This window comes from Apis laboriosa, unplaced genomic scaffold (genome assembly GCF_014066325.1).
Source record: "Apis laboriosa isolate Shangri-la unplaced genomic scaffold, ASM1406632v1 scaffold122_cov146, whole genome shotgun sequence".
Classification (NCBI taxonomy): domain Eukaryota; kingdom Metazoa; phylum Arthropoda; class Insecta; order Hymenoptera; family Apidae; genus Apis; species Apis laboriosa.
Window position 1 is genome coordinate 1065665 of NW_025221084.1, and position 17952 is coordinate 1083616.

Below are 17952 nucleotides of genomic sequence, written 5' to 3' on the forward strand. Positions count from 1 at the left end.
AATAAATGAATCAATATAATAATAATATTTAATAATAATAAAATACTTAATACTTAATATTTACTTAGTTAATACTTAATAATAATAAAATACTAAATAATAAAATATTGTTTCATTTAGAAGAGATATAATATGAAACATATCTTATTAAAACAATATTAAATTATTAATTGTTTATAATATTTTTATTGCGTTAATCTAATATTATTAACATCTAACATAAATTATAAATTATAATATAAATTATAAATTAACTATATATTTTGACAATATTCTGTTTATTAATATTATATAAGCAATATCACTATTAGAAGTAATATATTTATTACTTTATCAATTATTACTTTAATAATTATTACTTTACTATAGAAGCTATAGTCTATAATCTAATAAAAATCATAAATAATAAAAATATTTATATTTTATGAAATTTGTGATAAGATTAAAATAATTTTCAAAAATATATATATAAAATATAAAAATATCCAATAATATTGTTAAAACATAAGCACGATTTTAATATTTAGAATACTGATTGTCATATGTCGATTGAAAACTTATAAAATAAAGATTATAATCATGATAGTTCAATTTTCCGTAAATGCATAATTTCCGAAATATTAACAAAATGTTTATACATTTGGCATTAAATTTGAAATATTTTAAATCCATCATAATCTATAAGAAAGTATATTTTCAAGCAATTTATCTGTTATACATTTTAGATACCATTCGCTGTAATATATTTATATTATAAAATTATAAATAAAATTGTTTATACAAACAATAGATAGCATCATACCATATTGACACATATATTATCTATATGCGTGTAACCAGAATTTAATATACTGTATCAAAAATTTGTTATTAATATCTTGGAAAATAATAAAGAGAATTTAAAATTTTACATTCAGACTTCTTTCTCCTTCTCCTTCAAAATTTCAGCTTATTTGATCATGAAATATTAAATTTAAAAAATAATTGGAAAACGCATTGCCAGATCAAAGATTTAGTGATCTGAATTGCTTTGCATCATATAAGACTTATACGCAATTATAAAATAGATATATATTGTCTTGTTGGTTCTAATGTTTAATGTATATTTATCGATATTTCTGTAAAAAACTTATATTATAAAAAATCTTAAGGACAAGTATTATAATAAAAAAGTTGAATTTAAAGATGCGATTATTAAAACATGAGGATATTGACGCGGTTAGTATTGAAAAGAATTTTGAAACATTTTTGTGACGAAAACTTTTATCAACTCAAATATTGTTGTGATTGTACAATTTTCGAGATTGCCAAGATTAAGATATTTCCTATGTTTATCATATCAATGTTAACAAAAACGAACATTTTTTCAGCCGTATTGCTATTATATGCCAATTTCCTTGTAATTTTTCTCAATGCATTATTACATTTTTATTCCTGATTTTCTATCTTTTCTGCCTTTGCTTGCAATTCTCCTTGCAATTTCGCTATATATATATTATTCACTATATATATTTAGATATCGAATAAATCGTTTATAACAATGGTTTATAAAAACTATCCAAAATCAATGAGTGCCGAGATTAAGGTTCTCTCTCTCTTTCTCCATTCATAAATAAAAAGATCAAAGTGCATTGAAAAAATTCAGTACTTCTGGCAAAACTGCCAACAATTTTGGCAATAAACGTGTCTTTGTTTTTATATAATTATTTCACACTTTATTTTCATCTATTAATCCCAATTTTAATCTTGTGTTAAAGTTAAACAATAATTATATGTATAGAAAAAAATTATTCCGTATTAATTTCCGAGATATAAATAAAAATGTTCACTATATATTGAATTTATTTATACAGATGTAATTAACATATTGAATTCTATAGATTATTATAATGTCTTCATATTACAAATCATTGTCGCATCGTCCAAAATGTATAAATAACGGATGAATTGACCAAAAAAGTATTTTCTCATGGATTTTTAATATAATATGTTATAATATAAAATATTCTAACCAAACATTATTATATAAATAATATATGTATCTATTTTTAATATATGTATCTATAAACATATATATACACGTTAATAGAATTATATCTAATAAAATCATGTTAAGTAACAAAAGTGAAAATTATAATGTAGAATTTCTATGTTATTACGATAATTAATTATCATCATGATAATAAAAGTTATAATTTTTATTTCTTATATGTTATATGCAAATGTCACTTCTTATATATAGAGAGGTGATAAAAAATTATATATTAATCTTCAAAAAATGTCATTTCTTCCATATAGAAAAAAGGATAAAAAATTATACATTAATCTTCAAAAAATGTTTTCATTTTAAAAAATTAAATTAAGTTATAAAAAAAATGATCTTAATATTTCTTTAGATATTATTTTATAACCTTGCAAATTTTCAAATAAAATTTTTCAAATTATCAACATTTTCTAGTAAAAAATGAAAAAAAACTGCTAATCACAAAATATATTGTTGGTTAAAAAAGTTCTATCGGGAATGATATGTGTGCAATGTACGAATCTCGTTCTTTTCTCAGCAATTAAAATTCACATTGCATATTTTAAAATGAAGAACTTATATTTTTAATTAATTTTGCAAACTAATTCGAATTTTGCAAACTAATTCGTTTTTAATTTATCTAGAAATCTAAATGTCAGCTACACGGAAATAAATAGCGAATCTTACGATGGTCTCGATAAATTAAAACTAAATTTTAAGTAGATTAATCAAAAATTTTTTGAGCAAACAACAGATTAACATGAAAATGCATGTGCAGTTAATACTTTCTTTCACAAAACCCCTTCTTTTCTTTTCATTATTCGGAAGATCGTAAATCTATTTGTCACATAAACCCAATAGATTTTAACTATATCCCTAAATATATTTTGTACTTATTGACATAAATTGTATATACCTGCTTCAACATTATATTTAACAGGAAATTTCTCACTGATATATTTCAGTAATAAGGAAGTAACATAATATATTTGCAACGGGGATAATATCACCTGTAGTTACAAATATACCATAAAATAAAGTCTTATTTTTGTACTTTTAACTTGCTAGACATAATGGCTATTAGGAATAAAATATTATTTACCGGATGCTGTTTTAGTCTTTCGTCGCATAAAATAACAATTCTATAGCAATTCTCGAAAGATTAAGAAGAATTAAAGTTATAAAATGAGACTATTTGAAGAATGCTATAATAAAAGATTAATGAGTTTTTTGACAAAAGTATATAAAGAAGAATAAATTCTTCTAAATAATTATATTTATAATTTTTATTATGAAATTATTATTACAAAATAAATAAATTTAATAAAAATTTTGAATGAAATTTTGTTAATGCATATAATTTTATTTCTATTTTTTATTAGATAATTTTTTATTTTTATTTTGAAAAAATTATAATTCTTCTTCTTCAATAATGAAATTTTATATTATAGTTTCTTACTTTTCAAATTCTCATTATCTTTATTGCAAAAAATGTCATTATATTATTTAATAAATATATGATTTAATTTATTATCTATTATATTTAAAATTTAAATTAACAATAAGAATAGCTAAATTTTATTGTAATTATTTTATTTTATAAAAATGAAAATATATATTATGTTGCAAAATTAATGATATTAATATAAATTAAGATTTAATTCTAATTAAATAGAGACAATCTTTATTAAATATCAAATAAATAATATTTAATATCAAATAAATATCAAATAATTTTTTATTTGATATTTATTATTTACTTTTATCATTAAATTTTAATGTCTGAATCATATTTAATAAATATTTGTTTATTTCAAATTGATTCATATTTATTTAAAAAATTAAATACTATCATAATTTTGTTATATTTTCATTTTTTAATAATCAATAAATTTGTAAGCATATGTATTTTGCTTAAAATAAACTTCGATAAAAGGAAATATAATTTTTTATTGTAAAAATAAAATAAATATAAATAAAATAAAAGAAATAGAATAAGTGAAATTATTGCTTTAATTTAAAAGTGTAGCTATTTCTTATCCGAATTTTACAATTGTTTATTACTATAATTTTCTGAATATCCAAGAAACATACTTTCCATTTAAAATGGAATTTTTCCAAATTTTTTTAATTAATCATGAAATAATATATAGATATAGAATTAAATTATTTTTTAAATAAAAATAATAAAGTAATATGACCTTTGAAATGGTAACAAAATTATATAATTTATATGGATGTTAAATTATGATTTTTATATATATTTTAGAAAATAATCCATTATATAAGAATAGCGTTTAATATTTTAAAATATTTGAATCGGTGTATTTAATAAATTTGCATTTTTTTTGAAATTACAAAATAGTAGTGATAATATAATAATAAATAATAAAACAATGATCAATACATCATTTGATGAATAAAACATATACTTATCTGTATAAATTATATTATATTATTGCTTAATTCAACATTTAGACAACATTCGAATAAAAATAATGGTAAAATAATTATTATGTTGACGAATTCAATATATATATACACTATATAATATATTTATGCTTTCGTTAAAGACAATTATTTTATTCTAATGATATATAACTTCTAATGATATAACTAAAAAAAATAAAATAATATATTATTCGTTTTTTATTCAATAATTAATAAATTGGATGAATGAATTTTTTTTCGATTTTAATTGTTATTATTTATTTTCTTTCATATTTTATATACAAAAAAAAATACATGATGATACTGTATAAACTAATTTTTATATCTATAATATAGAATTTGCATATAGAATTTCCTAAAAGAAAGAAATTACTAAGAAAAGGAAAATAAAGGAATTTAGATAGTTGAACAAAATGACAAAAGGGTGCAATAATTCTTAAAAACCGTTATTCAGGTAGATCGACTACCTATATAAGTGCGAACTGTTGGAAATATTTGACATTTTCACTGTAAACACGAATCAGAGAGTTACTTAGCTGTGATCGTTCCATTGCAGTGTGCACTTTTATACAGAAGAAAGTGAAGTTTTAGTTTTTGCTAAACTTTTCAAAATAGTGAGTGCATTAATAATTATTCAATTTTTGATAAAGTTACATGCATAATTATTTTATTCTATTTTATTATAATAAAATATTATTATAATATTATAATATAATAATATATATATATATATAATTATATTATATTATAATTTATTATAATAAAATTTTTTATTATATTTTATTATAATAAAATTAATAATAATAAATCTCGTATTATATTTAAATTAAAATATATAATAATTTATTTATTATAATTTATTTATCCAGTTTTGGCGCGGACCAGTTGAAAATATTTGACATTTTGGTGCAAATACAAATCAGAGAATTCGATTGCAGTGCAGTGTACGTCTTTATACAAAAGACGTTTTTGCTAAATATATTAAAACGGTGAGTACATTATTATATATATAATGTATATATATAATAACAATTTAATTTTTGATAAATTACATCAAAATAAAATAAAATTATTTTATTCTATTTTATTTTATCATAAGTAATAATAATGAGTCATGTATATTTAAATTTTTTTTATTTATAGAAAAATTTAAGAAATATTTTCTTATTTATTAATATTATTAATAGTTTATAAATATTGTTATTTTTGTTTTATTGTTGTTTTTATTTATTCTAGATAACAAATTATAATAAAAACATCAAAAATGGTGATGCTTCCCATTTGCGAAAACGATGCGACATTACAGAATAGAGAAAATCAAGAAAATGCACATAATGAAGTTCCATATTATCGTAGAAATTCTCGAAACAACCTTCCAGTTAATAGAGTAAGACATCGACGATATGTTGATAATCCTCAATATCAATACCCAAAACCAAGAACGGTTCAAGAAGAAAATTATAGCGAAGAAGAAATATTAGAATTTCAACGTATTTTACGGAATTACTTAGAAGGGCCTATTGGTCGATAATATGTATCCAAAATAATAATGTTATTGTCATAATAATTAATGTATTTATACATTATAATGTATTATTTACATTAATAACGATATTGTTATAATTTTTTAAAGTTAAATATTAATAATGTATATATGTATTATTCGATTAACATAATTAAGAATAAAAACAATATAATTATTTAATTTTTGTGAATTAAAATTAATAAAAAATTTATTTAAAATATGTTTTATGTATTCTGAATTTATATACTCATTACTTATATAAGTCATTTCGTACAATAGAATATTTCATAATTGCCATAATTGTAAAATTTAAATTTTTAAATATTATCATTACTTTATTATTGTGCTTTAGGTAATCTATATAAATATAAATGCCATGAAATTTAAACATACTATTATTTTATAAAAATTTATAATATTATTATTTGTCAAATATGTGTATTTTTTAAATACTAAAATATGTGTATTTTTAAAATAAATATATAATTATTATTAATTATAAAAAACTTATGTATTTTTTGATACCTGATCAACATCACGTTCTTCGATGATATAGAAGATATTCGGTATTTCAATTTACATCCAGATATTATAATCTTCATTCTTTTCGCAAATTTTTTTTATTTGCATTTATTTATTCTAGATCACAATTTCCAATTTCTATATCTAAGTATTTGTTTGATAATCATTGAATTATATTGGATTATCAATTTTGTACATAAGCAACACTTTTTTAAATCTCAATTTTTATTTTTCTATTACATTTTTAAATATTACTTATTTTCAAGTCAAAAACAACATTCAAAATCAATTATTCAACTCAATCAATTTTATCAGACAAATTAAATTCTAGAATTTATTTATCATTATCATTAGTAAGGCAGTAGGAATAAGTAAAGTAGTTAATTTCAATGTAAGTTCAAAACTGTATTCTGTTAATTCTTTTGCTTTGTCATTATATATATATATATATATATATATATATATGGAAATGTTATAAGTTCATTTCTTATTAATAATCAAAGAAGAAATAATATAATATAATATTATGTATTTGTAAAAATATTTTAATATTTTTATTTTTATATCTGAAAAAAGCTTTAATATTTAAAAAAGCATAAATAAACATTTTCATTTTATTTGTTTCTATTTTAAGAAAATAAATTTGAATTTTCATAATTTCTTTCTTCAGTGAATTGAATAAGTTCAAAATCTTGAAAAAAGAAAATCAATCTATGATAATAAATTAAATATGATTTTACAAGAGAAAAATATTATAATATAGAAAAATATTATTTTAACATAGTTAAAATATTGAAAAAAGTTACTTTCTTTAGAATATTTTTATAAATATATATTAAAAATTAATTAATATTTTTTTTTGATCCATTTATCTAAATCTAATATGATAGATAATTTTTACGAATAAATTTGAATTTATTCACACGAAAATGCATAAAAGATCTCTCATTTTCAAATAAAAAATCTTTGATATTTTTTTTTTACAAAATATCTATCCCATTGTATTATCATTTTATCATTTATTTTCAAAATCGAATTTATAAAAAAAAAAATATTAAGAATATACGAAATCAAAAGTGTGTAAAAAAATATTTTATTTTACAGATTAACCGTCATATTCTCTGTGATATCATTCTATCTAGTCGTTTACTAATACAAAAAAAATCTGTTCTTGTTTCTTCTTGACATCACATGCATATTATTGCTAATGTTGGTAACCAATGTTTGCGAATATTTTGGGATGTATTTATCCAGCAAGTTCAATATTCCATGAATCTACAAAAATAAATTATAAAATAATTTTTAAGGCATTGAAATTACAATAATCAATGTTATGATAGCAAATATGATAGCAATGTAAACATCATACTTAATATCTACTGTTTCTATAAACTCAGGTAGTGAAAGAAATCAATATGGCGGCTAATGTAACCTGTAAAATAAAGTATTTTTATATACGTATAACTTTCGATTCTTTACATTCATAATATTATGATAATTAAATTCTATTAATTTATATAAAAATTTATTTTTATGTCCTTAAAACTAAAGTTTAATTTTCACTTTTATTTAGTAAGTAATTAATAATTATACATTTAAACCTGAATACTTGTAAATACTTACTACTATACAATGATATATTTTAGCTGAATTTCAATATTTTATGCCATAACTTTTAATGAAAATTACGCACATTTATATATATTTGTATATTTTTAAATCTTTATATCTTATATATTTTATACTTTTTTTATATTTAAAAAATTACATTTTTTATTGCAATTTTATTTTTTATATATAAAGATAACATTTTATATTTTTAAATAATATATTTTATAAAGTATTATAAATCATTATTCATACATAAGTATTTTAATAATTTAACATTAACTTTCAATTTTAACAAAAATTTTTTTATTTTCTTAATCTATATTTTTCAAAATTAATACCAACGTAAAATTGCGTCTGCGCTTTAATAACATTTAGATTTTAAAACTTCATATATACAATTGATATTTCAAAGGTTAATGGTTTCAAAGTGATGTGCGTATAGAATAATTATTTTTATGATGAATGATATTATTTATATTTAAAAAAAATATATATTTATCAACATATATTTATCAACATATATTATAATATTATATTATTATACTTGTATTATGTATCATGACTCATGATTGATATAATTTAATATATTTATTTTTATATTTTTAGTTAAGATAGTTTTTTAAAGAAAATGTTACTTGAAACGTGGAAATCGGCAGATGAAATTGTGAAAAAAGAAATAATAAACTATGGCATTTTTTGTAAAAAAGCAACTGAATACGCTAGTTGCGAAGTTATTATTGAAAATATAGATGCTATCAATGCATCTATAGAAGATTTGAGCAAAAAATTTAATTCAAAAATTTTAAATGGCAAAAATAAAAAGAGGTTAATTATAGGTGAAGGAAATTGTGAAATAGACCGTCAAATTGAACGAGCACTTCAAATGATGATGATTTCAGAAAAAAGTTTAATTACATTAAATATATTGCTTGAAGACATTAATTTACATGTTATATTTGAAATAACATTAACTGAAATTCAACCATATAAACCAATTTGGGAATGGACACCAGAAGAAAAATATAATATAGCCCTAAAATATAAAGAAACTGGTGTATATTTATTTAAAGAACAAAGATGGGTAGATGCATTTTATAGATTTAGTAGAGCTTGCAAAATTCTTATAACATTAGAACCAATACGAGATTTAGAATTAGATAAAGAATTAGAAAATAATATTAATAATTTAAGACTTGTACTATATAATAATATGGCTGGATGTCAATTAAATCGTAAGAATTATGAATATACAATATCTTTATGTAGTAAAGTTTTATCTAAAGAAAGCAATAATGTTAAAGCATTATATAGAAGAGGAGTTGCACATGGAAGATTAAAAGATCTTGAAAAGGCTGTTCCTGATTTAAAAAATGCTATTAATTTAGAACCACATAATCAAACAATAAAAGAACAATATTTACTATATAATACAAAACTGCAAGAAGCAAATCAAAAATTTGAAAATATGGTGAAGAGGATGTTTAAAACTTAAAATGATATTATTAAATTATTTACAAGGAAAAATGAGAAAAAAAGTTATTTCATGGATAAAAAAATAAATAATTTATTTTTATCTACAATAATTTACATTATGAATAATCTATTAAGATTACAACAAAAAAATTTGTTACAATATGTAACTTTGTATCCAATAATATCTGTATCTGTATATGTATCTGTATTATTAAGTAATTTTATTACAGAATTTGTTTAAAGATATTGTTTGTTTAAAGATATTGAAATTTTTATGATATATGTCATATTGTTAAATTAACTTTTGAAAACAAAGATTTTATTATTAATACTACTTTATGTTATATTTATAAAACATATTAAAAAATATATTAAATAATGAATAAAAATAAAATTAAAAGAAAATTATTTTTATAAATTTTTTATTTTATAGTTTATAATTTAGTATTTTTATTTAACCACTTAGAATATCTTCATATTATATATAATATTGAAAAATACATGATGCATCAAAAAAATAAATTATGTTACACTGTTATAGTTATAATTCTAGAATTAAATTCTAGTTATAATATTATAGTTATAATTCTAGAATTAAATTGATTAAATACATTAAAATATGAGGTAATTAAAATAAGTTTTTTATTTTTTAATAAAATATAAAATATATTTTTAATGTATGTAACTATGTAATGTATGTAAAAAAATTCATTTAAAACTAATTTTAAATGAATGTACTGGCACTTTTATTATAATGTATTTTCATTTAAAATATACAATTAAATAAAATGTTACTGAATCTATAATTATTTTGATAAATTAAAATTAGAATTATGTAAATATTATTTTTAAATATAATAATAAAATAATAATATGATTTATAATGTAAATAGAGTGTTATAAGTGTTTCAATGTTTTAACAATAACTTATGTTATATATACTTAATATACGAATAATGGTATATATATTTATAAAATTCATAAAATTATCATTTTCTTGTCAAAATAAAAGTGATCACTAATAAATCAACAAATAATTGATATAACTTTTTATTTAAACCATCACCATAAAATTATATTTTTCCCATATTAATATGTAAATATGAAATCTCAATAATCTTTTCATTTTCTGTTTTAAAAGAATACATAAATTATATATATAGTTTCTAATTTAAGAAAGAAATTAGCACTCTAGTTATATTTACAATTCTTTAAAAATTTGTTTAACGTATAATTTACGTTCCGCAAAATGTTAAAATTGAATTGTTGTTAATCTATTAAAAATATCAACTATGGCATATGTATACATTTAATATATTATTATAATTAAATATTATGAATTTTATTTGAAATTTATAAAGTGTAATGAACACTAAATAGTATTTACACTTCAGTTTATTAAAAAAATTAATCAATACAATAGTAACTGATGTTGAATAAATCTGGCACGGATATAATTTAAGTATGTTAGTTCATATACATAGAATAATGCATAAATATACAAAGTGTGTACTATTAAAATTTCTTTTCAAAAATATTTTAATATATTTTTTTTTTGTTATCTTAAAATGTGCTTAAATATATTTTCCTAACTAAAGAGCTAAATGAAATCAATGTTATCAAAAAATATAGAAGTATACTGTTTTTAAAAATTTGTTTACACTTTGTTTCTTTATGGTATACATATGTATATATATATTTATATATTGTAATATAAAAAAAATTAAAATTGATCATAAACATTAACAACCCCAAAACAATAGCTTCTATCCAAACAATATTTTTTACCAGTAATTGTGGAATTTTATTTTTTTAACAATGTAATATCAATCATAGACAATAGTGATGTTTTTCAACAATCTAGAGGGAATTATAATCAAAATATATTGTATATACATTCACAGTCATTTTAAATAAATATGTTTAACGCACAGTCCCTCCTTGTGACTTAACAAAAAAATAGCTATTTATGGCCTCATATTACATGGTAAAAACAATTAAATTTTGTTATGTCACTTACTGGTTTTAATACATTGGTGTATATTTCTAATGCACTTAAGAAATTGGGACACAAAGGGAATGAACATCATGTTAGTTTAGGCTTGCCATTGGCAGTGACAGTGGCATTCATTGTTGTATTTGTAGCCATTTCAGCAGCTTGAGCCACTGCTACGGACACTGACTTCTCCACAACTTGTTGATAGACTGGCTTAATTAACTGAACAGATATAAAAAAATTTATAATTAATTAATAAAAATTTATAATTTATAATTAAATATATTATGTACGTAATTGAAATTAATTTAAATTTGATATAAAAATATTACACATATTCATAAAATTCACACATTTTAGCTTATAACTATAAAATCATATATTTTCAAAAAAAAATTAATATTTAGTTTTAAGTATAATGGTATAATTTTTATAGAAATTGTAAAGAACAGCTATCTCTTTTTTTTTAAATATATGAAATAAAAATTATTTTTACTTTTATGTTAATTATAAGCAAACCCCATACCTTTTGTACATTTGCTCCTGTTAGTATTCAGCTTACATTAAGGAGGAAAAAAAATAGTAACATAATATTAAAGGCAATATTTATATAAGTAAAAAATGTAATATTAATGTAAAAGTAATGGATAAATACATATATAAGAAATCATATGCAAATATATTCAAAATAGTATAACTACAATTAAAATGATTTATCATAACTATATAATTTAAATTGTTTTATTATTTATAAATAGAGTTTGTTAGGTAATGTAAATATTCTGAAAAAAGGAGGGAATAATAGTTTAAAATGGAATTATATAATTTAAAAATATTATTAAAAATTATGTTTATAAACTACTATAAATATTCTAAAAATATAGGAAAATTAAGATAATTTAGAAGTGTTAAATATAATGTTTTTTAGGTATTGTAAATAAAAAAAAAAAATAGTTATTTATTAAACAGTGAAAATATACTAAGAAGAGTAATAATTTAAATAAAAATTGTATAATTTAGATATATTGTCAATTATAATGTCTATTAAATAATTTAAATATTCTGAAAAAAGAGAAAAATAGTAATGTAAACAAAAATTATATAGTTTAAAAATATTATCAAAAAAAATATTTATTAAGTATTGAAAATATTCAAAAAAAAAAGAAAAATAATTAGTTAAATAATATTTATCTAATTTATAAGTATTATCAAAGACAATATTTGTTAGATAATGAAAATATTCTAAAAAAAAGGTAAAGTAGTAATCTAAACAAAAACTATATAATTTAGAAATATTGTTAAAAATAATATTTATAATATATTGTAAATATTCTGAAAAAATAGCATAATAATTTAAATAAGAATTATATAATTTGAAAATATTATCTAAAATAATTTTTATTAAAGAATATAAATATCCTATAAAAAGAGAAGAATAATAGTTTAAAAAAGAATCATATAAATTAAAAATGTTATCAAAAGTGATATTTGTTAGGTAATCAAAATATTTTGAAAAAATGTTAAAATAATGATGTAAAAAGTAAAAGCAACTGTGAAAAGATTTAGAAATAGCACAAAAAATAATATTTGTGATAAAATATAAATATTCCCAAAAATTAGGTATATCTTCAAAACTAAAACGAATAGAGGGAAAAAAAGGTAAAGGAGGTGCTGGAAAAATAAAATCATATAAAATTATAAACCATGATGAAGCAGCAGCCACAGCAAGTGTAAGTACAGTGAATAGTACCCCCATATCTCGAACCTGTAGAAATCATATGTGGAAGGTATGAATCAGGAAATATGGTGAAATGATGAGGAGCAATTATTTACATCACCTAGTTAATCTTTGGACTACAAAAGGAATTGTTTAGTGCATAATATTTTAAGTGATATTTTTGTTCTGTTGAAGTAAACACAACTTTTCATACATATTTTAAATAATAAAAATGTAAATAAAGCTTTACATAAATTTCTATTTGTATAATATGAACAATCAATATGTACATTAAATCAAAAAATTAGGTACTAAATGAAATTATCTAATTACAAATATATAAATTACTTCTCATCATTTTAATGCATGGAATTAGCTTTATTAATAAATAAATTAAGTAATGTTTATTAATTTTATAGCTAAAAAGATTTTACGGATAGCTGTTACTTATATTAAATAGAAAGCTTACTGAAGGAATTTAAATACATAGGTTGATATATAAATAATTAAATGTACACTACTTACATTATTCCATAAAACATTAGCCACTTCATCTATTGCTATTCCAATTGTGTCATAATTACCACTGTATCTAAATTAATAAAAAATAATTATAATTGTATAATTGGAAAGAATTATTAAATCTCTTTATATATCTCTATATATACCTAATGTATGCCAATAACATTAAGGTTAATATACAGATGCACATGATGAAGTTACAAATATTTGCTAATAGATATAATCCAGTAAAACCAAATATAGAGGATAAGAAGTACATAATGGCAACAATTGCGCAATATACTCCTGCAGTTCGCGTTGATTTAAAAACATTTTTACTTTCATTTTGTGCTTTAAAGTGAACAAAAGCTTTATCCATATCCTGTTATAAAAGTAATTAATGGTTATAATAATATATAGTAAATATAAATAAATACAATTCCAACAATCTCTCACCTGGCATAATTTTTTTGTATAAGTTTGACTAAATGATTCTCCTCCCATTTTTCTTTTATTCTGAAATTTGTATATAGCTTTATCCCTACAACGTGCATGTTCATCCTCTAAACGTTGTGTTGTTAAATATGGTTTTTTTGTTCCACAAATATCTTCCATTAATCGCATATAAAATTCTCTAGCTTCTGTAACTGCAGCTAAATTATTTGCTTCTGCTGTTGCCTAAAAATAAATTATAGAATTATATTATATATTATATGTTAATGTCAAAATTTTTAAATTGTTGATATCGAGTTAATACTTTATAAAAGAGCTTGGACTGAATATAAATAAAGATACATAAATATCTTTAGAAGAATTACATTGATCGACTGGATGTTATATAGTTATCGAATATCGAATGTTTGTTTAAAAAATAAGAATAGCAAATGGTTGAAAATGATATTTGTGTATTATACTACTTGTACAAGAATATTTTTTAGTGAAAAGATTATTAGGTACCTGATAGATATCTCAGAATTTAATATTAATAATTATTATTGAATTTGATCTAACTTTTTTCTAACATCAGAAATAGTATATAGAAATAGTATGTTGTAAAATAAAAATTAAAATATTTAATGAATATTTGATAGTTAGCTCATTATTAATGATACAATTAGTTACTATATATAATAAATATACAAAGTATACAAAATTATTATATCTGAAATGAACTCCTTATGCATATAAAATTTATAATATAGCTTAAAATTTATCATAAAAGCAATGAAAAATCAATATATATGAAGTTTTGTTTAATACATAGTATAAAATAATTTTGTATATTATTTGTATATAAATGTATATAATTTGTATATAAATATTGTAAATAAATTTGTATATTATAATTTGTCACTTCAATAATTGATTTAACGCAATTCGTGAATTTTATCAAAGATAAAAGGATTGTCTAAGAAATAGTGATATTTGAAATGTTTTGAATTTTTAAAATGTATATGCATATTGTTTCACTATTTATTAAAGGATGTGATCACAGAATAAAAGAGTAACCTTTCTAGTAAAAGAAATATTGATATAAGGCTTACTTCAAAATATATAAATGAATTATTTATCATAGATTGATCTAGCACATTATATATAAAAATTTATAAATAATGCATGCAAATATTGCATGAAAACTTACCACTAACATACTTTTTGGTTCAGGAAGCTCGTTTCCTTTGTAAATTTTCATATAACTTTTGAAATATTCCAACAAATCCCTTGCTTTTACAATTTGTCCATCAATTTTCTTTGTAACTAAATTTTCTGGAGCTAACAACATCGGTATTAATACTTTGAGTTGTTCTTTAAATTCTGGTTGAATTTCTGCTAATCTACCATCGAAATGAGGATTAGTGGCAATATTTAAACCTGGATGTGGCATGAGAAAACAAGATATATCCGAGAAACATGATTTAATGTGCTTTCTTAGACTTTGCAATTCTGGATGTTGTTTATCAGAAATTTCTAATCTTCTATTCAATATCTCTTTTCCACCTTCTGCACCGTAATTCGCTTCGTAAGGATAACTCCAATCTCTTACTAAGAACTGTAACTTTTGGAATGGTTTGCGTCCTGAGTTTTGTAACGCCAGCCTACCATATTCCGTAAAAAGTTGCAAGTGCTGAAGATCATCCTCTTGGATATTTTGTGATAGATTATAAATTTGTAAAGATGACAACATTGTACTTAGAGCAAACACAGTCGCACAATCCTTCACAGTGGATTGACTATCAAAAGCACCTTGTGTATCCATTAAAATCACAGCAACATTTTCACCATCTGGTAAAGTACCACGGAAAACTTTTGACCACATTAATATGCCTGTCGTGTCTCTTTCAGATCCTCCTTTCCACGAAAATCCACGTAATGGTTCATCTTCTTTACCCAACCAAGAGTCCGTTTGATTGTTGTTATTATACTATATCATCCATGTTAACAATCAATGTTGTTATACAATCAATGTTCCATGTGAGCGTGAAAAAAATAAAGATAATTTTGATTTAGTTTATATATAAAAATATTCTATTAAATTACTAAATATACAACAAACCATGCAGAAATCAAATTGAACAATTTCATTTATTATAGTAATTTTTCTGAAAAATTATACTGTTATACATTTCAATTTTAAAATTAAAAAATTTTTAGAATGTGGAGTTGATCAATTTGACTTTTCTTAGAGACGTAACTGATACTTTGTTACTAAATTTTTATGTGTAATAACATACCTTACTGTTCATATATCGCAAGAAAAAGTCAAGCAGGAAGCTTTTGCCTTTTCTGAAAGCACCCGCTACCGACACAACAACTACACTCCTATCTTTAATATCATCTTCAAGGAGAATTTTTGATAAAGCTTCTTCGTTTAATTCAAAACTGTGATCTGGATGAGCAAGCACGATTTGTACAGGGTGTCCTAAGTCCGAGGTATTATTATCCTGACTATTCATCGAGAGACGTTCTATTCTTTCTTGCCAACCCGATTGATCTAATGAAGATCCACAATTGAAAAAACATTCATTGCATTATCATTTTTAAAATAACAAATAACAATTACTGTTAAACACTGTTAACATAATTATTTGATGGAATAAAATATAATTTTAAATTTAATTTAGAAATATTTTTCTATATATATAATTTGATATTTTAATTTTATTATTTTATTTATTTTGATACACCACATATATATTTTATCGCGTATAAAAAGAAAATATATTATTATATATTATTATTTCTATATTACATATAATTCTATATATTAATCTCATATATTAATTTATTATTAAATATTTGAAAAAATATATTTTTTTAATTATTACTATAAATTGTCAAAAAATTAATAAATTTATTACTATAAAAGTATCAAATGAAAAAATATAAGTTAGATCTTATATCTTATATCTAATTATTATCGTATTATTCGTACTATAAATTTCAGCTGATCTAAATTTTTTTTTTTATAATTTTTGATAAAATTTTTCTCGAATTAATTTTAAAAAATAATTTATAAATATTTGTCAGTATTTTATCTTTCTGAAAAAATTATTTATTGAGATCTTTAAAAGATATAATGAAGAAACGAGAATAAAATTAAAAAATAATTTATAAATTATGAATGATCAAAAATGTTTATCTTACCTGCAAACGATAATAAGAATGGAAGCGTGACGTTTGCAGGCCTTGACTTAACTGACATTATTCAGGCACATGAACGTGAGAAACGAGAAAACAAATAGCTTTAACTATCATTGCATGCGAATAACATGCTGACCATGTAATTCGATTCAACTTGTAGATACGAAACTTATACGCGAAGAACTTATTTTAAAAATTTAAGAAGATAATAATAAATACAAATAATAAAAATAATTCGTTAATAATAATAAAATCATTAATAATCATGCTCAAATAATTATGTACAGGATATTAAAAAATTGTTAAAATGCTACAAATGAATTTTAAAACTTTTGATTTGATGAAAATTGATGTAAAAAAAAATGTTGAAAAAATGAATTCAATCAATTTTTTCAAAGTTAAAATTATTTATATATATATATATATATTCTTTTACGAAAATCAAAAATGTTGTCTAAAAATCATGATTCATAGAAATAATTTTAATATTT

At 20.2% G+C, this 17952-nt stretch overlaps 2 protein-coding genes across 11 annotated transcripts in view; one reads left to right on the forward strand and one right to left on the reverse strand.

The window, feature by feature from the left end:
* Positions 1 to 8045: 8045 nt before the first annotated feature.
* On the forward strand, positions 8046 to 9873 carry LOC122720271 (70 kDa peptidyl-prolyl isomerase-like). Of its 2 annotated transcripts, none has more exons than XM_043946857.1 (2): positions 8046 to 8093; positions 8739 to 9873. In XM_043946857.1, exon 2 carries the CDS (start codon positions 8761 to 8763, stop codon positions 9622 to 9624), a length of 864 nt encoding a protein of 287 aa, XP_043802792.1. In that variant the 5' UTR covers positions 8046 to 8093; positions 8739 to 8760; the 3' UTR covers positions 9625 to 9873. The 2 variants fall into 2 exon arrangements, with proteins under 2 accessions (XP_043802792.1, XP_043802791.1); XM_043946856.1 differs by lacking the exon at positions 8046 to 8093 and adding an exon at positions 8509 to 8564.
* A 1109-nt stretch (positions 9874 to 10982) lies between these two features.
* LOC122720278 (atlastin) overlaps positions 10983 to 17952 on the reverse strand; it is a 35410-nt gene continuing 28440 nt past the window's right edge. For all 9 annotated transcript variants that reach the window (XM_043946869.1, XM_043946872.1, XM_043946870.1 and 6 more), the window contains exons 3-8: positions 16552 to 16811; positions 15462 to 16241; positions 14276 to 14497; positions 13987 to 14201; positions 13844 to 13910; positions 10983 to 11823 (exon numbers count right to left, since the gene is read on the reverse strand). In XM_043946869.1, coding sequence (XP_043802804.1) covers positions 11692 to 11823; positions 13844 to 13910; positions 13987 to 14201; positions 14276 to 14497; positions 15462 to 16241; positions 16552 to 16811 — 1676 coding nt within the window. In that variant the 3' untranslated portion in view covers positions 10983 to 11691. The remainder of the gene's footprint in view (positions 11824 to 13843; positions 13911 to 13986; positions 14202 to 14275; positions 14498 to 15461; positions 16242 to 16551; positions 16812 to 17952) is intronic.